At 43.5% G+C, this 23,944-nt stretch overlaps 1 protein-coding gene across 6 annotated transcripts in view; it reads left to right on the forward strand.

Moving 5' to 3' along the window:
• The first annotated feature begins 394 nt into the window (after positions 1-394).
• SLC16A9 (solute carrier family 16 member 9) overlaps positions 395-23,944 on the forward strand; it is a 29,192-nt gene continuing 5,642 nt past the window's right edge. Inside the window, exons 1-6 of one of the 6 annotated variants that reach the window (XM_074830386.1) lie at positions 395-625; positions 7,188-7,302; positions 8,857-8,960; positions 14,426-14,485; positions 14,908-15,024; positions 16,113-16,341. In XM_074830386.1, the coding sequence (XP_074686487.1) occupies positions 14,971-15,024; positions 16,113-16,341 (283 nt within the window). In that variant the 5' untranslated portion in view covers positions 395-625; positions 7,188-7,302; positions 8,857-8,960; positions 14,426-14,485; positions 14,908-14,970. Of the gene's footprint in view, positions 626-7,187; positions 7,303-8,852; positions 8,961-10,208; positions 10,314-14,425; positions 14,486-14,907; positions 15,025-16,112; positions 16,342-19,625; positions 19,723-23,944 lie in introns of those variants that run through there. The other 5 variants (XM_074830389.1, XM_074830388.1, XM_074830387.1 and 2 more) reach the window with 5 other exon arrangements.

The following is a 23,944-nucleotide window of genomic DNA, read 5'->3' on the forward strand; positions in this document are numbered from 1 at the left end:
CAGCTTGGAGCAATGGGATTTTTCTATGAAGACCCTGGCCCTGAATTTAAGATGCTGTCTAGTTGTATACAAAGTTTGTGCCAGTTGGCCTCTTGGGCAAATTATAGAGACTTCTTTTAATGACTGTTTGAGGTGAGGGGAACAAGAATGCGAAGGAAAATGGAAGAGGAAATTCATGTGTCAGTTTACACACCTATTAACTGTATAGGAATGCTTTGTGTGTTAAAAGGAAATTCCAAGCCTGGGTAGAGATATTTAAAACAAACTTTCTCCAATGTCTCAACTATTTCCAAAATACAAAAATAAGTATAGCCAAATAAGGATAGCTTTTTTCTTTGTCAAATGGACACTTTTTTCTTTGTCCGACTCTCAAATCCTTTTAATATCCTTGCAGATATTATGTCTCTTCTGAGGGACTTCTCATTACCTAAAAGCCGCATGAATCAATGGAGAAATAACCGTTCTCTGAGGCAAGACTCATCGCTAAGAGGAGAGAAGAATCTGAAGAGCTCACTCCAAGCCCATGCTACCCCTACCTAAATTACACCCCACTGCAGAACCTTGGCTTGGCTCTCAGTCTCATGTTGTAGTCATGGGTCTGACTTGTGCAATCCCACAGTTCAAGGTAGGACTGCTTCCTTCTTTCAGGAAGCATTCTAGATTCCTCTGAAAGTGGTTGTTCTTTGTGTTTAATACATGAATTTGCTTTGGGGAGAAAAAAAAAAAAAATCTCCAAAGCCTTGTGAATTCAAAGTAGAGACTTCACTATGTACCTTAGATGTGAGATGTGATCTAATTTCGAACTGTTCAGGCAAAATCTTTTCAGGTTTTAATAGCTTTTGTAAGGGGCAAGAGGATCAAGGCAATCTCTACCCAGAAACTCTCCACATTAATTTAGTCTGGACGTGAACATGCTGCAAGATTTCCAAGGTAGACCTGTTTATGCCTGCTAGAGTGTACTTCAGTGTTCTCCAGTGACATTGTCTGAATGCCATCTAAATCAATCAATTGGAGCTCTATTTATGTATGTAATAGCATTGGGTTTTCTAAGATTGAGGTCAGTGAGCTGGTGGTTTAGCCTCTCTCTCTTGATCTCACTGTCAAAGTGGGATTGCCTAGTCTGAAACACACTGGTAGACATTTTGCCATTTGATGCTTTGCTCGTATGCATGATGCACAGGCAGTTTCACCCACTGTTTCAGAGCCCAGAAATTCTGTAGTTTAAAGGAAACTGACACACAATAGATGCATTCTGCCCTTTCTATCTTTAGAGGGGGGTGTTCTCTTGTGCCTCATTCATACGTATTTTTTTGGCCTGTCATACCAGTAAGTCTTACAAGCATCCCTTGTGAAATAAGGATAACACCAACTGTCCAAAACTCAAGTGCTATAAAGAAACTTCCTGCCTTGTTCAAAAGTGAATGAATGTTTCTAAACATTGACAGCAGTTACAGAGAGCCGATCATCTGAATGATTATGCCACTCCCACATGATTCTAGCTGCTGCTACAGTAAGCATCTGATGCCTGATTTGTAGTGGGCAGCAGGTACTCCATAAGACTGTCAAGGCGCCTCAGCCTGGCCATGTTGTGTAAGGAGCGTTATTTGCTACAGGTGCGGAGTCTTCCTCAAATGGGAAAAAGCCACAGACAATGGCAATGGAAAATAAATAAAACCCTGATGCTTACAAAATGATTGAGGAGTACTGTAGGGCTTTGGACAGGGCTTGCTGTGTGGATATGTTGCATTAGAAGAGTCATCTGCAGGGCAGAGAAGAAACCACCTTCCTTGGCCCGTTTTCAGGACATGAATGAGTATGTAACATAGAACCATAGAGTGGTTTGGGTTGGAAGGAACCTTGGAGATCACCTAGTCCCAACCCCCCTGCCATGGGCAGGGACACTTTCCACTAGCCCAGGTTGCTCAAAGCCCCATCCAACCTGGCCTTGAACACTGCCAGGGAGGGGGCAGCCACAGCTTCTCTGGGCAACCTGTGCCAGTGTCTCACCATCCTCACAGTAAAGAATTTCTTCCTTCTGTCTAATTTAAATCTACCCTCTTTCAGTTTAAACCTGTTACCCCTCATCCTATCCCTACACCCCCTGATCAAGAGTAGCCTGTATCCCCCTTTAAGTACTGGAAGGCCGCTATAAGGTCTCCCCGCAGCCTTCTCTTCTCCAGGCTGAACAACCCCAACTCTCTCAGCCTGTCCTCATATGCATATGTTCTACTGACCATTTGATTTTCTAATTTTTCTGCTTGTTCCACTACTTGTTGTAATGATTACTGGACACTTCAAAGTAGATTGCAAAGGTTTCAAAGGTAGATCTTGTTACATAATTTAGTTGGTAGGTGATGTGCGTCAGAGATGAAAGCTCATCTAGGTTCAGCTATTACACTGAGGTTTGGAACCATATCAAATGCCGACCCACACAACTCTGACTCCGGGTCAGCACAAGAGCACAGCACTGGCAGATCTTGGGCTGCTAGCTTACTAAATACAGTGTCCTGATCCTTTCATTTGGCAATCTTTGCCATATACTCTGAGTAGCAAAGCCCAAAATCCAAATAAAGTTTAACACAGGTACAGTTACACATTTATGTCTGGTTTACAGGGAAGTTACAGAGGAGTCCCCAAGTTTTTTCAGGGAAGGCACGCTTTTTTGTATTTGTACTTTTTTGGTAAGGAAGCTCAAATGATTAGTAAACAGACAATGGTTTCCAATTCTCTTCACAGTCATTGGGAGGATGATTCACATAAACTTGGAGGGAGTATCACATTGCAGTGATAGAACACACCGGATATGTTTACATTGTAGTTGTCAGAGCAAGTAAATTTTAAGCTAATTTATTGCTGGTAAATTGTCCAAGCTCTTTGCAGATGCAGTGAGATGACCAGTGCTTGAGATAGATGGTTTCAATATAACACAGTATTTATGCTGCAGAAAACAAGTATTGATGATTCGAAGGCAGAGCAAGCATTAACAAGTGGAGGACAGGAGTTAGCAGGAAAGCATGGTACAGATGCCAGGATTTCTGAGCGGCAGAACAATGACCCACACCTGCCCAACGCAGGCTGTTTCCTGCCTTGTCACATGTGAGCTGCTGCAGAAGCTCAAGGAACATGTCTGCGCAGCCCCTGCTTCCCTGTCCTTTGCAAATCATGGTGAGCTGAAGAGCTGAGCCTGAAAGCAACAGGCCCTTAGTGAGCTTGCTTCTCATCTTGAGAGCTTAGATGACAAAGGCATGATGCCAACAGGAGGAGGTAAGCTTTTCTTGGTTAATGTTTCTTTTTGGACGCAGAAACTCACTCACAAACTGTTTCTTCGGGAATCAGTTATGACAGAGTTATTGCGGGCCTGGGCATGAATGTAAAGCCTGCTTGCCATTGCTGAGTAACTCTGCATGAGTCCACACTAAATGCAGACTAAGGGTGTTTACAGTGGACAGATCTATATTTAGACAAGCCCTGGTGGCAGCTTAACATAGGCTTAAAATAAACCTCTTCCATTGTGGAATCTTCCTTTCCTTCTGTGCCTCCACTAACTGAGTTCGTCTTGGCAGTATGAAATTAAAATATGTAGGCTTTGTGGGACACTTTACAGACATTTGGAGATAACTTGTGAATTGCTTTAGCATGTGCTGTATCGCCAACAGATCAATGCATAAGCATAACTACAAAAAGGCAGTGTAATTTGGAATCGCAGTCTCAGCCTGTGAAAACCCAAGACTAGGCTAAGGGCAATACTGGAAATAACTGGCAGAACTGCATTATACAGGAAAAAATTGACAATATTTGCATTGAAATGAGATTGCACTGAGATGAATTTAGGTCTCTTGCTGTTTCATACTGCTACTATTAGCCTCTTCATTTCATTGACAGAAAATAAATGCCTTCCTCAGTATTTTAATGTAGTTAAATAAGTGAGGGAAAAGCTAACACAACTCTATTAAATGGACTTAATACTCAGGCAAGATGAAAAGTGTATGCCTGTACTCTGCAGAGTCTCACAGGAATGCATTATGCTACTTCCTGCCCTGATAAATATGTGCCATTAAACTTTGGTATTCTCTACTGACAAGAAGTAGATGATTGTCAGTGGGTAATAAGCAAACAGCACTTCTGAGGAGCCGTCTCCAGTGTTCATGCTCTACCTGGTGACTACCTCAACAAAAATACTTGCCTTTGATATGCTGAGATTGTCATCTTGCTCTGGAGCTGAAGTCATCTACTTGGCCCGTGTTTGCAAAGGCTGTTTTACATAGTCTTTACAAAGACTAAATGCTATCCACCAGAGGGGAACTGAGGATTTCTAGAGCATCCGACTGACACAGTATTGAACGATCCAAGTCCCACTGGAAAATCAGCAGGCGTGTGATGTGGTTGGTAACAGCCTGCTCCGTGTCATGTGCTCAACAGGCAGAAGCTGGAGATAGTTCTGTGTAACAAATGAGTCATTATTTTCTTAAAGGACGTTCTTTATGCATTTTTGCCACCTCATCATGCCCTCTGCCACAGCTCTGATTACTGCAGCCATCACCCAGGAGTTTGTAGCATGGGACTAGAGGGGACATTCTGGTACTTGCTTTGTTGTAGTTCATGCTGCTTTTCAGCATTACTAAGGATCCAGTTCTCTATTTTCTGTCCACCCACTGCTGAAAGTAAAAATGTGCTTAACCAATTTGCATCATATTCTTTATTAAAGATTGTTATGCTAGCCTTTTAGGGCATGAAGGTAATAAAAAATAAAACTTAGAAAAGAGATCTGATATTCCTGATTAAGAACAAAAAAACAGAGGTAGCATAAACCAGTCTGCCTCCCTCTAGTTAAGCAAGCACTTTGTGCCCTATATACAATAGCTCAGAAAGAGGTGTGACATCTAGAAAGGGGAATGGTGTTTTATTAAGTTATTTTCTGCAAAAGTGATTTGATTATGTATTGTGGTTTTTTTAATATGCAGGTATTTTCACTGACATCTGGTTCTCTAATGTAACCATACATACTTTTATATACAAGATTCGGTCCTATATGAGATGGCTGCCTTCTGTAAGGAATCTTCTTCCAATCTGTAAAGAAAATTGAATCCTTTCCCTAAAACATCGAGTGCATTCTGAGCTATCCCAGTATAACATGCACCAACTTAACTAGGTTTTAGCTTTACTCGAGGGACACTTATCAAGATCAATGCTACATGGGGAGATGGGGTTGAACAACAGAAAATTTCTATCTTGGTAAAAATAGCACTTTTGGTCTGTACTGGCATTGATCTTGGTGAATTTATGGCAAACTTAGAGGTCATGAGAGACTTATGCCATAATAAAAATGTACTACTTTATATTCCCTGAAAGTGGATGCTCTAGAGAAATGGAACTGATAAATTTCTTTGCTTGAGGATGCAGCACTAATTTTATTTCCATTTCACACTCTTAGCAGATGTGCTTCATGCTGCCAGCACTTATTTGTCATTTCATGTGCACTATTGTAGTTTAATTGAAGTATATGTGATTTTTTAGATAGCCTTAAATTATTGTGATTTTTCCTTAATGTTCTAATACATAAAGCATCATTATTTAACAAACCCAAGTAGTTCCTTTATCAGTTTAGAGAATGCAAATGTATGCAGCAGATTCAGAAGGTTACATTATGTAAAAATTGTCTTAGTTCCCTCGTTTGTTATAACAAACTTCCACTAAGCAAGTTTACTTCTGAAATCTTCAAAAAACATCCTTATAACTAAGATGAGTTGATTGTGTTGCATAGCAAGAGTATTGAAGTCAGAAGCAAGATGAAATTACTTTTCTTAGATAACTTTTTCCTGTAATCTTTCCATGTTCTCATTAACTATATGGGTAGTGTAAGAACAAAAAAACCCCTTTCAGTCATGTAAAGTAAAAAAATAGATTATAATTTTTCAATGTAAATGACTGCTATATTTCTTTTGTTACAAGTTTTGCAGAATCATAGAATAGTTTGGGTTGGAAGGGACCTTAAAGACCATCTCGTTCCAACCCCCCTGCCACGGGCAGGGACACCTTCCACTAGACCGGGTTGCTCAAAGCCCCGTCCAACCTGGAGGAAGGTTTGCATGTGATGTTTATTTTGCATGTATATAGAGATTCAAAGACTAAATCAGAAAATTAATTTACAAATCAGCATTTGGAAGTATACAACTGAACAGTTTGTCAGATGGTGGTTAGATTGGTGATTCCGTTCACCTGAACACCTACTTCAGGTCTTGCCTGTGTTATGGGACCTCTTCAGAAGACGATGGTGTGGACACACTGCATTGTGTGCTGGCAGCGACAGACAGACTGACTGGGTGGGGGGAGGCAGTTCTGCCACTAGATCTGCATCTCCTCAAACAAAGTAGGTTAAGTTCCCTGCCAGCATAGCTGTGATGACACCAGGGGTTTTTGTAGTACTTTACTGGCATCTTGGGGGGAAATCTGTATTCTTTGCAGCTTAAGCAATCTTATTCCTTTTCACACAAATCTGAGGGAAGGTATAATGATCCTGCTTAATGTGGTCAAACAGCACTTGACGAGCCTCACTCTTGCTGCCTCTCACATGAAGGGTTAAATTATAACTACTGAAGTATTGCCTTTTAAGGCTGCTGAAGACAAATGAGTGTCCTTTAGACTATGTAAGTGCACAGATATTTAATGCATCTGCTTAAATTAAACTCTAGTCAAACTAGCGATTGCTTTCCTCACCTTTTTCCCCTTCAATCATTAATGGACATTTTCCACAAGCAAGTTAACAAAACACCTAAGACAACAATGAACTTTGGACATACTAGCTTGGCCCTTTCATTCCAGACTCTCTCCTATGCAGATTTTGTAAAGACTGCAAATGTACAAAAGGATGCTTCCCAATCTGGACCACAGGTTACAGGACAGTGGTTGATCGAATATTTGGAATTGGTTTATGTTTTGAGATTTTCCTCCATTGCGGATTATGTGCCTTGTTTTTAAAAAACCCATAAACAATCAAACAACAAAATGAAAACAAAAAAACCAACCAACTAACCAAAAAACCCCAAACATCCCCCCACTTTACCCAGGGTGATAATTCCTTTTTGGTCAGTTTAGGGGTGTTCAGCATTCCAGCTGCATTCTTTGCCGGGAAGGACCCCTTCCAGGATGGCTGTATGAATACCCTCTGAATTTCTTCTCTGTACCCTCAGGAGCTGCTGCTGCTGCACTGTCTGCAGAGTAGAGAATTTGTCTAGATCTGTATGCTGATAGAGCTGTGAGTGACCTAGAACTACACATCCTGCCACATGGATTCCCAAAAATAAGGTAACTTTTTAACTAGGTGCTGCTCTCCCCGCTGGCCATGCTACGTGAGTACCTTTATCCTTTGGATTCTTAAACCCCAGAGGCTGAGGGAGGGAGGGGTTTTATAGGCATTGTTCAATGTTTTACTTCATTTTCTATTTTAAAGTGAGGATTTAAGAATTCGTCTGGTTATGTGTGAGACAAAAGTGTGGTTATGAAAGATGTGGCTATGGCATCATTATAATTCACTTGCCTTTGAAGGCCCTGTAGGAAGGGTTTCTGAAGTGAAGATATGAGAAGATTAATCAGTGATTTGAAATCTAAGCCAAATGGCAGTTGCCAAAATACTGTAGGCCAAGTGAGCAGAAACCTAGAGTTGGAGGGAGCTGCATTGCTTGTTATGAAACCAAGGACAAAGGAGACATGGAGGAGGGACTCTCCTCCAGCCTTTTGTTTCTGTCCTTGTTTTCACAGGTCTGTCTCTTGCCAGCAAAGTTGCCTTCTCAAAATTATGGTATGAGCTTGACTGGCATGTTCATATGAAAAGTGAAGTTAATTAAAAGTGGAGCACTTGTCATCAGGAGGTCATCCAGAGAAGTTAAAGCAAAGCAATTGGGATCAATATGTATTCATTTAAAGTTTTATTCCCAAGTGGAGCTTCTCGTTCAGATCCAAAGCTGCCTGTGATCTAAAGTCAGTTTGCATCTGCATAAAGATCCAGTGTATTTCAGTGTACGCTCTTAACTGATGTGCCTTAACTCTTCTGGATGTTCCTGTACAGATAAACCATTATGAACTCCAAGCTTCTTGTATGCAGGAGTCCAATGACTACTTGTGAATATACAAATATTCTTCGTCACCACTTTTTCTGATGCTCATGACCAGTTTTGCTAGAGTGAAATGTCCTGTGCTTAATTTTAGCCCACAACATTGGCTTTTAAGCTTCTGTAGAATTCAAAAAATAAAACACTTCTATCAAGCACTCTAACAGGAACTGGAGCTTTATATGCACTTGTATGCAAAAAGGTTTTATCGTATTTATTAGTTTTGTACTGAAGTGTAGGAAAGAGCATATCTTGAACGGTTGTTTCAGAATTGTTATTTTCCAGTCATCTCTTGTGTGGCTGTGGAAGATTTCAGTTAGCCTTTCTATTTCAGCCTGCATCCTGGAGCCCAAGAAATGATCAAAGTAAACAGAGGCTGTTTACTATCTGGGCAGCTGTCTTCAGTCATTTGTTTCTGCAACCCAGTGCACGTGTGTTCCCAAAATGCTATGCTCTCCCAAAGAAATTGCAGCTGGTACCAAGTTAGCCTTGCTTTCCTAATATCTAAAGCAGTATCTCTTGATGGAGTTTAAGCCCACTCACCTCTTTTAGCTGTCTAATGTGTGTGCAGAACAATTCATTACTTTTTGCCATGACTTCTTGTATTTCTTGAAGAGTGTTTCCCCTCTGCCTTCTCTCTAGGTTAAATGCCATTTATTTCAGTTCTCCTCCCTGGACCAGTTTTCTAGAGCTCTGATTCTGGGTTTTTTGGTTTGTTTTTTTCTCTCTTTTTTTCTGTTTTTCCTTTCAGTTGGCTGCCCTTTTTGACATGAGATACCCAAAACTGAACCATGTGCCAGCTGAGGCCTTCTCACTTCAGAGCTGTCATTCTTCTGCCAGTCCTTCCAGTAGCAAGTATTAATTTTACTATTTACCTGGACACTCTGAGGTGGATCTAGGCACTTTAAAAGATACTTGAATTTCATAAACCTTTGTAAATATTGCACCGAGGAGTAAATCTGGAGTGCAGGTCTGAAAAGGAAGTTATGTCGTATCTGTAGGAACTGCACAGGCTCTAAATATCTGAGATTGCTTCAGAATTTCAGCTCTAGGAATATTTCAGCTCTTGGAATTTCACTCAACTCCGGAAATGTTTGTATTTCCACCTGCAGTTTGTGTGGGTACCTGAGCTGACCTAACAGGAGAGAGCGCAGCAGCGCTGTCACGCTGAACACGGCCAGGGGTAGAGGCTGATAGCTGCTGAGTATTCAGTCAGCTTCTGCCACAGATTTCGCAGTCGGGAGGGTGAAAGGTGCAGGTGGCTGAGCTTGTGGGAGTCGGCAGCTGCCTTGTCATATGTCTAAGGGCGCTGTACGGGCCGCGCACGCCGCTCCGGGCTCGGGCTCTAACGCGGCTGCCTCTGAGGGCAGCGGCTGCGCGCCTGCAGCAGTGAGCCGCGCCTTGCCTGGGCTCGCAGGCTGGGGCAGCAGCGCCGTGTGTACGCTGCCTGCAGCGCCGTTTGCGGGGCAAGCTTGCGGCCTTTGGGCAACGATGGTGGCGGGGAGGCAGCGCCCTTCCCCGTCCTGCAGCGGCCGCGCTGCCTGTGGTACCCGAGCAGGTTCCGAGCCGCTGCGGGATGCCTGGAGGAGCGGCGGTCCTGCTCCTGCCTCCCGGGCTTCAGCCTGGGCGTGAGAGGGAAGGGAGCGGGGGATGGTGCTGGGGCTCGTCGTGCCGTGGAGCAGGGGCAGCCGGCGGGCGCAGCGGCCGGACACCACGGTGAGCGCCGCGGGGGCGGGTAGCGAGGGCGGCTCCTGGCCCGGCTCCGCTGCGGCCGCCCGGCTCCAGGCCGGGGGCGACCCTCAGCCGGGGACCGGTGTCCGCCTCTCCCCGGCGAGAGCGGGGCGGAGGGAGGCGGCGAGGCCGGCGTCCGCCCGCGGAGCGGGGCGGGAGGGAGGAGGAGGAGAGGGAGGAGGCGGAGGGCAGGGGCCCGCGGTGGAGGTGAGGCCGCCCCACGCCTGCCCGGAGGGGCGGGGGCCGGGCCGGGGCAGCCCCCCCGCCCCGGGGCTGGAGGCGCTGGCGGCCCCCGGCGGCTCCTCCCCCCCGCCCGAGTTACAACCGGTTCGTGCCGGCACCGGCCGCGGCCGCGCCCCGCCCCGCCGCGCCGCGCCGGGGATGCGGGGCTGCCCCGGCTCGCCGGGGGCGGCTCCTGCCCCCCGCCCGGCCGCCCCCGCCCCACGGGCCGCCCGCTGCTGCCGGCGCGGGGCGCAGGTAACGGGGACGGCGCCTCCTCGGGGGCACCCGGGCTTCGGGGGGGCCGCGGGGCGCCGCCGGGCTGCGGGTGAGGGGAGCGAGGGGGGCGGCCAGGCGGGTCCCCCCCCGGGGCCGCCGAGGCTGGGCTGGGCTGGGCTGGGCGCCCCGGCGGGAGGCCCCGTGGGGCTGTTCCAGCGCCGGGTGTGGGTGCGGGGGGTGGCCGGCCCGGCCCGGCCCGAGGGGGCTCTGCCGGGGCTTCCGCAGCGTCCGCGCTTCGGGGGAGGAGCTGCCTCGGGACCTGCCGTCACCCCTGGGTGCCCGCCGGGGCGGCCGCGTCCTTTGCGGCGCCCATCGACGTCCGCCCCCGGGTGCCCACTGGGAGCGCCCCGTGGTGTTGGCTGCCGGCACCTCCCGGGGTCTCTCCTGGGCGCCTGCCGGTGTCCAGCGGGCACCCGGTGCTGTCGCGGCATCCGCGCCCGCTGTGGGCGCTCGGCACCGGGCACCCCTCGGCACCGGCGCAGCTGCCCAGGAGTGGGGCCGCGGGGCGCGACCCTGTCTCGCCACGTGCGTGGCGTCGGGCCGGCGAGGGCGGCCTGTCCTCACACCCCGTGGTGCCTGGCGCTTCCCCTCGAAACGGGTCTGGAGGTGGAAGGCGTCAGCGAGTAACGCGGCCCTTTGGAGCGGGGGCGTGGGGAGAGGCGAGGCGAGGCCAGCCGGGGGCTATAAGAGCTCCTCCATCCCCACGGAGGGCCTGGCCACGGGCGCCGCGGGGAGCCCGCCCTCGCAGGCTGCGATGCGTGGGGCGCGCACGGCGCTACCGTTTCGCAGAGGAGTTCTCCTCGGGTAAAACAAGTTGGCTGGTGGTTTGCGGCAGCGCCGGCTGACATCTGTCTGCGTGGATGCGTGCTGGTGTCTGACAGGCGGTTACACTTGCAGGGGGTTTTCCATCCCCTCTGGGGCAGTGGGGCTCTGCAAACAGGTAGGACTGGTTCTGCTGAGCTGACAGATTTGTACAAGGCTGGCTGGTTTATGTGCTGCCCTGGTTGATGCTTCTTTATGTGAACTTATTTTGCACAATGGAAAAAACATTATTAGGTCGTCGGTAAGTTTTGTTCTGGTATTTTGTTTTGTTTTGAACTCCGCATTTCTTCCCTCATCGGGCAGAAATGGGAGAAAATATTTATGTTGATGAGCCTCTTGTATAGCTTACAAAAGGGGAAGTAGGGGAGCATGAGGAATAGGTAGATTTGAATGCTGAGAACTGAGAGGGAAATACGTGCATTCAGTGGGAGAGAACTTAAAGACAAGTATTTAAACGTGGGAACTACTGTAGTTAGAACATTGGTTAAAGTCTGATGTCATCAGAGTACAGATGCATCCTTTTCAGTGCATTTAATACAGTGCTTACACTGTCATGTCAGTACACACGCAGGTGGACGTTAGAAACAACTAATGCATCACTGCTGCTCTAACACTCTAGGTGTTCCTCACAAGCTAAGGGTAGCAGGAGCTTCACGTGATAATTGCAGGAATGTTGCCTGAAAATAAATAGAAATTTACATGAAATCTAATTCAACTTAAAATGAGGGATGTTGCTGTTCTGGCCGGTACCATCTTAATTTGTACCAGTGCCTTGCAAAACTGGAATAGCTGAGTGTTAATCACACAGTGATTCTGCTGACATCGGCTTTCTTTGCAGCCATGTGCTGCTCGCGGAAAGCAGCATACTTACCCAGACTCCGGTTGCACAAATAACAAGCTGGAGACAAGCGTATTGCTACTGTCTTTCTCAAGATTCCCTTTGCCACAGATTAATACAAGTTTCTATGCTGAGGGCTAACATTTCAGTCGTACATGTGTTCTTTAGACCAATTATTTTTTTGTGCTCCTCTGTCATCTATGAGCCAAATTTTAAGATTTATAGGAGGAGTTCAATATTTTGATAAAGCTGCTTAGATAAAAGAAAATAGTTGCAGCCAGACACCTCTCTCTTTCCACATTAAAACTGTTGTTGTTCAGCTCATTCTCTAGGGTTTCTTTTTGTTGTTGTTGGTAGAGGCTTTCATCAAGCAGCTCTCTTCCTCTGATTCTTATTCGCAGTGAGTACACTCACTGAAAAGCTTTTTCTGACCAAACTTCAAGTTACTGTTTAATTCTTCATGCTTGATTTCTCCATTTCAGTATTTTTGATGTAACTAGGTTTCCTGGAGTCTGAAACAACATCCTTCGGTTTTGTTAACAGTGAGGTTTGTAAAATGGTTCCCACCTGAATCTTAAACCCGTGGTTGTTCGTCTGTTTCCAGGATCACACGAGTCTTCCTGGTTGGTTCCAAAAGAAAACAAAACTATTGAGCGCTGTCTTCTGTGTAGGCTCCTGCTTTATTTTTGATGATCCTGTTTATCTGTACAGTATGTGTCCTCATTCTGCACAGATAGAAAACAGTAAAATGCACTTTGGATCCTTCCCGATCCCCTCTGTGTTGATGCACAGATTCGATGCCCAGGCAGGCAGTGTTGAGAGTAGCGAAAGTTTAGTTCCTACTATCCTCTTGTCTGTGCTCCTAAGCTTTTATACTACAACTTGTCATTTTCAGGGAAGCATTAAACAGCGTACCAATAAAGGGTGTATTGATATCCACAGTTCCAGCAGCGGCTTGGTTGACTGGGAGATCTTTAACTTATCTATTGTGGCAGAGGGCTGTGGGGAACAGGCTCCTTGCACAGGGCTCTCAGCTCACGTGCTCCCTTCAGGAGGACTTCGTGCCTTCAGGGAAGTTAGAAAATACGCCTTATTTTAGGTAGTAGGCACACAGCGGTGTGAGACAAAGGAGCAACCTGCAAGAAAGGGAAAGAAAAGCCAGGTCATGCTGGCTTTTAAAAACAAACTCTGGGACTTTGTCTATCTGTTTTCACTTTGAGGATGATTTCTGGAGGGAAAAATGACAGTGGCTTTCACTTTTTGCTTGACAATTGCAGACTGTAAATGGCTTGAAGTGTTTAGGAAGTAGAGATGTTTTTGCTACCTGAAATTCTGTTATTTAGCTAAAAGATGCAAAAGAGATTTGTGGTGCAAAATAGGAGGCATCGGGATGTAGGTCTGCTCTCTTGCTGCCATAAGTTGGGAGCAATTGGTTAAAGTCAGTAAAGCTGTGCAGACTTGCAGCAGGTGCGGAACTGATCCACAGTTTGGGGTTTTTTTAGTCTTTCTGTTAGAAAAGGCTACGTGACCTAGGACTACGAGAACTTTTTTGCTCTCCTGCCCTGCCCTCCCTTCCTCCCCATCATATGTTTAGAGTAGTGGAACTGAACTCAGAGTTGTCTCTGTGCCAAATTTTAGGGCATCAATATAGTGGAAATCAATATAACAGTCAAAATGTGTTTGTTTTCTAAACATTGCTTTTTAAACAAATATGAGTTGGGCTTAGTCACTGTTTTATTTCCATTATTTTAGTTGTTTTCTGAAAACTTCCTTGCTTTGTCTCAGTGAAAGTGTCTTTTCTTGAAGCTGTTACTTATTTCCACCATTTTTACTCCAGTTAGGGACAAAACAAGCCAAGTGATACTTACTTACCATGCAGAGAGATGCATATGTCAGCCCGTTTGGTGACTACATACAAATAGTTTAAATATTTTGTGTATAAATATGGGGATCTCCTTTTGTGTAAAGGTTATTGGCGTAGGAAAGTACCTATAAGCAGCTTTTTAATGCTTTGCTACCTTATGGTATGGTATGGTTTCTGTCTATCGCAGCTGTCGCCCTTGCATCTCGTGTAATCAGGGACACTTAACAGACATTTGGAGAAATAAATCAGAGCTGACATTTATAACTGAAACATATAACTTTGTAGCATTTGTAACTGGGAATACTGTATGTTGAAGGACTGTCAGTATGTTAAAACCCTAAATCACTCCTAAAGGACCTCGAATGTCAAAGTTCATTTTACATTAGTAGACAATATTTTTGTTATTTTGGGGCTCAAGGCTGCTGTCAGGTGTTAATTAATTGAGGAGGGTTCAGTATTTCTCCACCAAGATAATTTAAGTTCCTCTGAAGAGATATTAAAAAGAAGGAATCTAATGTGAAGGCAGCAGTTTGGCTGAAAACTTGCTTTGCTGCTTTTTTTCTGCAGGTAGAGTCGCCACATGAAGTTACATTTGTAGGAAGCTGAAGGACTTTTTTGTCATCACCTGTAAGTATCTACCCTCAAAGTAATATTTAAGTGCATCTGTAAACTAGAACTGGTCTTTTTCATGTCTCTCTAGTAATTATTCCTCAGAATTTTATACTGTAGCTTTTTTGTAAGTCTTCCATGCAAATTCTTTAAAATTGTCTGACCAAAGCGTACGAGGAGCTTGAATGGACATTCTGTTATTGTCTACTTGTTTACACCACTGCTTTCATCAGCAGTAGTCTTTTTCCATCTCCTCTGGGTTGTAAGTCCAAAAGGCAGTGCGACATGTTTATTTTTCTGCTTTGCCTCTTGGGGGTCTCCCAGAGCAGAACTGTTACTGTTACTGCAGCAGTCTTAATGTGTAAGCTGCAGGATGAAGATGGTCCTTGAGAATATTTCACAAAGAAAACAGCGTAAGATCTTATCTTTCTATCTTACAGGATAAAGGAAATAAAATTGTTGAGAATCACACGTCTGGTTAGTGACAGAGCCAGGAACAGAACATGGGTTTTGTGATCGTCACTTCGGCAGATCGCTCCTGTAGAGAGGGAGGGCAGGTTAGTTGTGTGCGCAGGGACTCACAATCTCATTGGAGGCATCCAAACTCCAAAGCAATTCAGCGAATTTTTAGAAAAAATTCTTTGCTAGATTTTAGAGGTATTGGTCCCTACATTCACAAACGAGTCTTAAGAAGGTCTGAGGACAGTAAGTTATTAAAGGCCATAGATGCACAGGTGGTGGATCTTGCTGTGCAAAGGAGTGAGGTGGCACTTACGGACTGCAAGAAGCGATTGCCAGTTTGGGGAAGGGTGTTGTGTGCAAATGGTGCGGAGGGCGGACGCTGTAACAGGAGATTTTTGTGTGCGTATTTAATACTGTCATGTCTTGGCGTATAAGCCACACCTGTACACAGTTTTAAAACTCACTTCACTTGTTAATACTTAGAAGGTGATTTTTGGATGCATCACTCATCTACACATCACCCTGTTGACAGAGCAGAGTACTGAACTGTTACTATTTCCAGAAGGTCAGTCTTCCTCTTGGCCTGCCTCTCCCAGAGTACACTATCTGGTGGCAAACACCTTGCTAAACTGCAAGGCACTATGCTGAGATTACAACGAAGTAGAGATTTTTTTTTTTTTTTTTTTGGACCTTAACTAATATTTTTATACTTGTGATTGATTTTTTTTTTTTCAATCCTAAGTTATTTATTGAGATTGTTTCATACTTGTAGCTTTTCTCGTCCTTCAAGCCTATGTGCTTCACTCAGGATATCTGAGGTCTTAACAGCAGGTGGCCGCGTGGTGTTCTCGTTGAACTCTGGCAGATATTAATGCCTGGGGTCTTCACAAGGCCTATTTAACACTCAGAAAATGAAATGTTCCCCCTTTCTGTAGTACAGTGATGATGTATGTATGACTTATTAATTCTTTCTATACTGTTCCTGTGTTATGCAGAAGAGGTAGAAGTACCAAATGGTAACTAACTCTCATTGCCTGCATGCTGTGTTGCATGTATTTCTTGAAGGATGGTTGAAATAAGCTTCTGCTTGAATGTGCACTTCTCTGTACAGCTCACTTGTATTAGCAAATCAAGGGCAGTCACATTTCTAATGCTCTGTTCTGTTTGGTTTTTGTTTACACAGGTTCTGCCTGTACATCTGCGCTCATCTGAGAAGATGGTGTTTCGGAAACCACCAGATGGTGGCTGGGGCTGGGTGATTGTTGTTGTTTCCTTCTTTACTCAGTTCTTGTGTTACGGATCACCGCTGGCGGTGGGAGTCTTGTATTTAGAATGGCTGGATGTGTTTGGAGAAGGGAAAGGCAAGACTGCTTGGGTTGGATCACTAGCAAATGGAATCGGATTGCTTGCCAGTAAGTGTAGAAGCAGTATCTATCTTGAAATGTGTCTTCTAATAGATGCTTTCATCTGTGTGTGCTTTTGGAAGTAAAGAGAGCTGAAAATGATAGAATGAGGATGCTGCATTTTTGGTTTAGGTCAAGACAGGCAAGAATATGTTTATAGTTCCACTATACATAAACCAAAGCAATGTAATGGTAAAGAGCAATAAAAATATTACCCTTAGAAAATTCAAAATTACTGTATTTGAACAAACTAGAAAAAACAAACTCTGGGAAACTGAATGGTAATTTTGTCAGTAAGATTTTTATTTTTTTTTAAATGAGTCTTTAAGACTAACATTTGCATTAGTCTCTTTTAAAATCAGAGCAGACTGTTTGTCTGAAATGGTTCAAGTGCTTTAAGAAAAAAAAGGTCAATTAATAGACCAGTTACTAACTTTTCAGCTCTAGAAGTAAACCCACCAGTTAGGGTGGGTGAGGGCTCTTTTCCACTGTTTGAGAAAAAACTCCCTTTGAAGCTTGCAAAGTTATGGATAACGGTGGCATTAAATAAAACAAGCTTTTCTTTAGTAAGACATTGTCACTTGGAGAATAATAGCAGGGTTTTAGGGAAATAAAACACCACTTTGATAGTCCATAGGTCCATTTTGTTGTGGTTTTCTTTTTAACATTGAGCCATAGGTATTGTACTGGGTAATATCACTAACTTCTGCTTTTCAAAGATTCACCATGGGAACTATTATCTTTTTGCTGAATCTGGAAAAAATTGCCTGTCAGCAGAGCAATTGCTACAGGCAAAAGCAATTAGTAGTAGCTTAATGGACAAAATGCAGCTCAGGATTCTGAGGAAATCTCTCCTTAAAAGAAAGTTGATGTTCAAATAGCAATACAGACTGAATAAAGACCACTGCTTTGTATAGCGCTATAGCTGGCCAAATACTGGTGTCACACTTGTGTTAGGGTTTTATATCACTAGGCAGAACAGAAATGGGCAAAGGAAGGTGGATCATTAACCACAAGACAACTATATTCAGTCCCAGGGTGTAAGTGGGCAAAGGACTGTAGACTGCTCTTCCATCATACTTTTTTATTTTCCTGTTTTAAGGGCATTAACTCTTACTATTAACAGAGCAAGACCTAAAGAAACTTGAGTGAGAGAATGAAGTGGGGAGAAAAGAAGGATAAACAAGACAGTTACTGAAGAAAAACTAGGCAGAAGGGGATTACAAGAGAAGGGGTGAAGAAAAGCCCTCTCCCTGGAGACCAGAAGTCTCTGGCTCGCTCTTCTGACCACAGCCTCAGCCCCCTTTCTTGTGTGTCAGCACCATGCCAGTTTCCAGATTTCTTAGTGCCCTCTGTCTTGCCACTGTGAGCAATTGTCAGTAGTGTGCTTTATAGCAAATAGAAACTTCTGTGACTGAATAATGCAAATAAAAGCTGATATTGTAATTGATTTTGGTATGAAATTATTAAATTACTTGAAATTTTGACAGGTTAGGAGGAACATTATTTGTCAGTGTACTTCTGTTCTCTCAGTTTGGGATTTGGAAGCTTAATAATAATTCCTATTTTTAATGCCCTCAAAGAAAAGTACAGTGAGGGCCTTTTAATTGCATTGATGTTATCAGAGTGGGCTGAAAACAAAATACATGTTTCCTGCTTTACCTGAAATGGAAGATCCCACTGTGTTATCAAGCTGGGATCTGACCTTAATAATAAATCTACTTAAAGTAAACTTGTTGAAGAGGCAGTGTAAGTATCATAACCTCTACCTAAAACTAGAATGCTCTGGACAAGTTACAATTTTTCATGCAGTTTTCATAGTAGGCCTTTTTCAGACTAGTCACTAGTGTAAAGAACATACGTGTTTTCAGTGCAAAACCACTGATATAACACATTGCAAAGTTAGGCCCTTTTCATGAGTAAGGGAAAAGGAGGAAAAGAGAACTTGCTTCTGTTCTTATTCCTGCTATTGCAGGTTCCAGTATTATAGGCCAGGTGGGATTATTGTGTGTTGTAGCCTATGTTAAGTAGATGATCAGGCCAATTGAATTTTTCTACATTAGCATGTTTTCATGTATGTGAAAAGATATTATCTGTAATTTAATAATTTTAACAATCTCCCCAAGCAAGCTGATCTCAGCAGCAATATTGCCTGTGTGAATCCTAGTAACAGGACAGCTTTACCCCAAAGCTGTTTAGTCGCCTTGCCTTTTACTGTTCCTAACTTGACTCTTCTAGTATTTGTTGTTCTTTCCTTTCTCCTTCTTTATTTTGGTTTTCAGTCTCTGATCTAGTTATCCAATGACATATTTTCAAGTATTGGTAATCTTAAAGCAATCCATGCTACATGCAGAAGATGGAATTCTCATTTGATGTAGAACATATTTTAGTGCATTCTCTGTCTCTTGTAACTTTTCTCAGTAGTTAATTCCCTCCTTAAAAGTATGTAATCTTATGATACAAGTTGCTTAGTTTTAGTTTTCAGCTGATTAATAATGTTACCTTTAAGTGGTTTATTTCAAAGTGGCCCTGAATGTGTGGTGTATGTCTAGAGACTGCAATCAGATTACTTCTAAATTTTCTTTTAAGCCTGTACTTTGATACAGTCCTTTTGCCATTGATACAAGAGACTTCTCTTTTAATTAAGGCTCTTCTTGAGAGTCATTATGACTCTTCTGTGAGCCCTCTCCAACTTAATATCACCTTTCTGAAGCTGTAGATGCCGGACTGGAAAAAGAACGGCAGTTACAGTAGATTTGCAGCTACATACAGGAAATAAGTTAGTGTCCATTTTCTTAAGGAAGACTTTTCTCATTGATAGCACTGGAAATTATATTAGCTAGCTTCTGTAACAGTGGAAGGTAGCTGCAGTGACTTAGCTATATTAGTACTGTAATTTCACCAAAAGAAGAAAATGTCCTTATATGTATGCCAGCTGGCACAGGAAAAGGTTCTGTGTGTCTTCTCCCCTTCCCTCTGTACATGTAGTCTTCAATGTTTTTTGAAGTAGCTGGTGCTGGTGAGTCCTTTCACATTTGCTGTATTGGTGTCCTTTCTACAGTGTTTACTTCTGACTTGTGTGAGAGCTAAACTTAGACTCGAGACATAGAAACCCAGTACAGCACCTTGTTTATTGAGATGAATTTCCTAGCCACCTGGTGTTCGATTTCTGCCCTCTTGCTCGCAGCACAGACAGTGTTGCTAAGGCCAGTGTTCAGCCCTGAGCTAGACTGTTCAGCCCACCAGCTGGAAACCGGAATGGCGCAGGGACCTGATTGATCTCTTCCTTGCAGGATGACTTGGGTTATAACTTTCTGTGATGTGACCTTACAGTGGATTGGAAGAAATACGCCTAAAAGAGTGAAAGAAAATCATCAGTACAGGGCACTGGTGAGGCCTCCTCTCCAATCAATATTGGGTGTCATAATGCTGATCAGGCTATAGTAGATGCGGCACATGGCTGCAGGGATGATGTAGGGCTTGTTGCAGAGGAAGAGTTTGAAAGAGCTTAGCACGTTTCCCCTACTAAAACAGGCCAGAGGAGGATATTTATTACAGTGTTGAAGATTGTATGTTTCTCCTGCCCCAGATGTTCTTAATTTTACATCCATTTGGAGCCTGAAGTTAAATTTGGTCCATGTTACACTTGTTAAAAGCAAAACAGACAAAGATCTTGGCGCCTGTAATTGGCACCACAGCTGTTTATAGTAAGAGTTGACTTCACAGTATTTGGCATAGCAGGAGACACCAGCAATATGTCTCCCATTCCCCTTTATTAATGGAGAAAGAACAAAGGGAAGATTCTTCCTTGAAAGGCATGTCTTGATAAATTAATGAATGGGGTGTTTCTGCTGGTCTGAGGCATTCAGTGTTAAATATTTTAAAAGCTCAATTTTGTGTTTTCAAACAATAATTTTACAACTCTAAAAAACACTTTGCAGCATCTACGTATTTTTGGACAAAAACCTCGCACATAGGTAGGCCTATCTGTAAACTATGGAAGGTATACATAGTTTGTGGGGAGGGGAGAGGGTGTCCCAGAGATTCCTCCAAAGAGGAGACCAGTTCAATTAATAACTTCATCAGAAAGGATGGAAGTGGGTTGTTCTCCAGTGTAAAAAGGCTTTTTCTGATCTATATTCTTATCCAAAATAGAAACATTTGGAGATTATTGTATTTATTATGACCATGTTTTAGCAATGCCTTTAATATGCAAAAAATATTCTTGTCTTCTGTCCAGTGACTCTTTATGTACAGTCCACGAGCATTGCTTCTACTCTACAGTTTCAACAGGCTCAGACAGATGTCGACAAGTAGGGTGGGTCAGATTGATGCAGGCGATAAGAAAAATAACTCAGTTGTCCAGTATTGTTTGTTTAGCGAAATGTTTTCTGTGTGTATGAGGTGAAGGAGGGAGGACCCTCCCTCATGAGATGAGGAGATGAACGAGTGGAGGAAGAGAGTATTAGTTTGCAGAATTTTTCTCTTCATGTGAGAAGATTGAGGAAGAGAATGTTAGTTCTTGATGTCCATTAAAGAAAACAACTTTGTACTTGTCAGGAGGTCAGAAGACTGTCGCAGTTATAAAGTTTCTGTGTGAGCAGCAGATGGCTTGTTTTCACATCACAGGGAGGACTCACTGTCATGTCTGGGTCTCACTGAGGGTAGAGTCTTTTATTCAAAAAAAATCTTAATTAAAATGTCAATGTACAAATGATTCCTCCTAGAAGTTGTTCTTCTTTGGTCTCTCTGCATGAACATGTACTGTGAGAGCCCATTTTCTTTCTGCTGCTTCTTCCCCTTTTGTCTAGGCATCTTCTTGACTGCTCCCCTGCAGAGCCTGATAATTGTATTACTGGCTGCCGAGCCTTGACAGCTCATGTGCAGAAGAGCAGTGGCTAAGTGGCTTCTAAGTCTTTCTTCCTAGAGTTAGCTGCCATTCTTATAAACTGGGCTGGTATCTTTTTTTGATAGAGTTCAGTCTAGCTTTAAGATATATCTTGGTAGGAAAAAAGCACCAGGGATTTTATTTGTAAAAGAGGTAAATATTTATCAGTCTTCAAATATTATTCTAATACCAGTGCTAACCCCTGGAAATGCTTGTCAAAATGCTGGCTTAAAAGCCATTTTCCATGCTTACTATTGAGGATTGCCACTGGGATTTTATTTTTATGTTGTTCACGTTACGGTGAGAAATACATTATCAGTGGAAGGATCTTTCTGAAAGAGAGTCAGCTAATGAAAACCCTTACGCTGCCTGAAGAGCTGTTTCCTATGCAGCTGTACGTAGACTCCTACATTCTTCAGAATATCCACTTTGAACAAAATCCACATGGCAGGAGTTCACAGAGCAAGCCTCAGTCCCATTCTGGGAAAGTTGGACATTTGACTAGAATTAACTGCCTTGAACCCATTGTACTTGAATTACTTGTAGAGAATAACATGTTTGTGTACAGTGAACTCCTGTGCAAATACCATGGTAATAACCAAAGGTACTGTGCCTGGTGGAAAAAAAATGCCAGCTCTTTGGGAAACAGAGAAAGAGAAGGAATGCAAGGAGGCAGGGAAAAGAACAAAGATGCTGGCTGTCATAGGGGTTTTCTTTTGTGACTTTTATTTTCCAGCAGTATGATGAGGGGACTGTGAAAGTAGGGCGTAGAGTGAAGGGGACGATGGAGCTGTTTTTCTTCTCATCTCAGAGACCTATAATAACTATTTTAATACTTACACTGGCACTTCTTCTTACAAAAAGGGCCATTGCTGAGCTGCCAGATTTCTTGCTGTGTGAGATGACACATTAATATTGAGCTTATTGGAGCAGGTTCTTCAGTTTTGTGCAGGTTGTTTTCCATGTCGGAGCAAAAAGATCTCTTTGTACTTTCTGTTCTCCTTTGAGATTATTTTTTGAAAGTGGCAGAAGCTGGTAGAGCATTTCCTTGGGACCCTGTCAGAGATGCTTTTGATAGTGTTCCAGAGGAGAGTGTCCTTGTCGGAATATGGAGACATGTTTTTCAGCCCCGTGTCTCCCTTGTTCTGACTTGGGATCAGAGCGTCCAGCTTCACCTTGCATCCACTAGTAGCAATCGGTGCCGTCTGTACTGGTACCACCCCCCCAGGCTGGACAGAGACCTTCTGAAAGTAGCTCTGTCAAAATATAGAGAGCAGGTGGAAGGGAAATACTGTTTGTTTTAGCAAGGTAGTGGGTCAGATGGAATAAAGAATGGAAAGAGTGCAAATTCCTCTGCTTAATTGAATTATGTTATCACTACCTAATTTTTTATGTAATACAGATTCAATCCTTTGTTTATTTTTAAATCCCATGGGTTTAGGAAACATACCAATCTTAATTTGCCAGTTCTAGTAATTAATTCTAAGAATCAGCAACAATCTAACACTCTCAGCTTTTGTTCTCAGCAAGTTACTCTGCCCAAGTTATTCTGGCCGGCTTTCATTCCCACAGCATGCTGACTCTTGAGAAGCAGCAAGGACTTACATCTTCCTTTTTCATTGTTTCGAAAATCCAAATAAACCCTACTTCCCCAGAAGATTTTTCTCGATTCTTCTTCAACTCTGGCTCTTTGCCTGGATAAGCCCCAATTCAGACTCGCTTCCCTTTACGTTCCCTAGGCCGATAGCTCTTACGTAGGGCCAAAGTTCTGACCTGCCTTGCCTTTGAGGATCGTTTCACCTGCTAACGATTCTGTGCTCCTGCCTGCCAGAACAGCTTGTCCCATGGCTGGTAACCACACGAAAACCTTGCCTACATTCCCAGCTGCTAGCTCCTGTCTGCAAACCTAGGCAAGCACCATCCTCAGCTCCAACTGTTGTTCACCTCGTATCACCTCTCCGGGCTCACCTCGCATCTGCAGGGAATCTCAGTTATGTGTGAGTCAGGGAGGACCAACCTTAACAAATGGCAGACTCCAAAGTTAGTGCTTTTGCAGATTGTATCGGCCATGGAGTGTCTTTGTATCGCTGAGAATGAGATACAAAGGCAGTGAGGGGTTTTTTTGTTGTTGGCTTTTAAATAATGTCATTCATCTGTGTATCTGACTTCTAATCTCAGAGTTGCTGAGTTTAGGATCTTGGGGCTAATATATAAGTCTCTGTGTGAATGTTTGGAGCTGCAGAGTTTCAGATGAGAGATTGTCTTTTGCAAGCCAAGCCCCTTGCTGGTTGCTTATTCATGCAGGGCTCCAAGCTTGCATGCTACTTCAGACTAAAAGGTATATTCCAGGTCACACAACTGAAAATAAGTGCTTGTTCTACAGCTTCTGTGAGGGGAGAACTGGCTGACTAGAAGCAGAGTACGAATTTTGCCTGCACTTTGTTCTTGTTTTGAAGAACTAACCAACCAAGAAATACTGGGCGGGTAAAGAGAGGGAGAAACCTTTTCCGAACTTCATGAACATTGCTCTGGACATTCTCAATAAATGCCTTTATTTTCTGTAGTGTTACAGTAGAAATCAAGATAGGCGTTAAACAGTTATTTGGTAAAAAACTGGCTAGCAGATATTTAATTGCCTAGAAAATCAGGGAAGAGTGGTCTTTGTCTTTATCTGGTATATGAGCAGATATTTCCTCTGTGTAAGCACCAGGTGGCATTCTTACC

The sequence above is a fragment of the Strix aluco genome, chromosome 7 (assembly GCF_031877795.1).
Source record: "Strix aluco isolate bStrAlu1 chromosome 7, bStrAlu1.hap1, whole genome shotgun sequence".
NCBI lineage: Eukaryota > Metazoa > Chordata > Aves > Strigiformes > Strigidae > Strix > Strix aluco.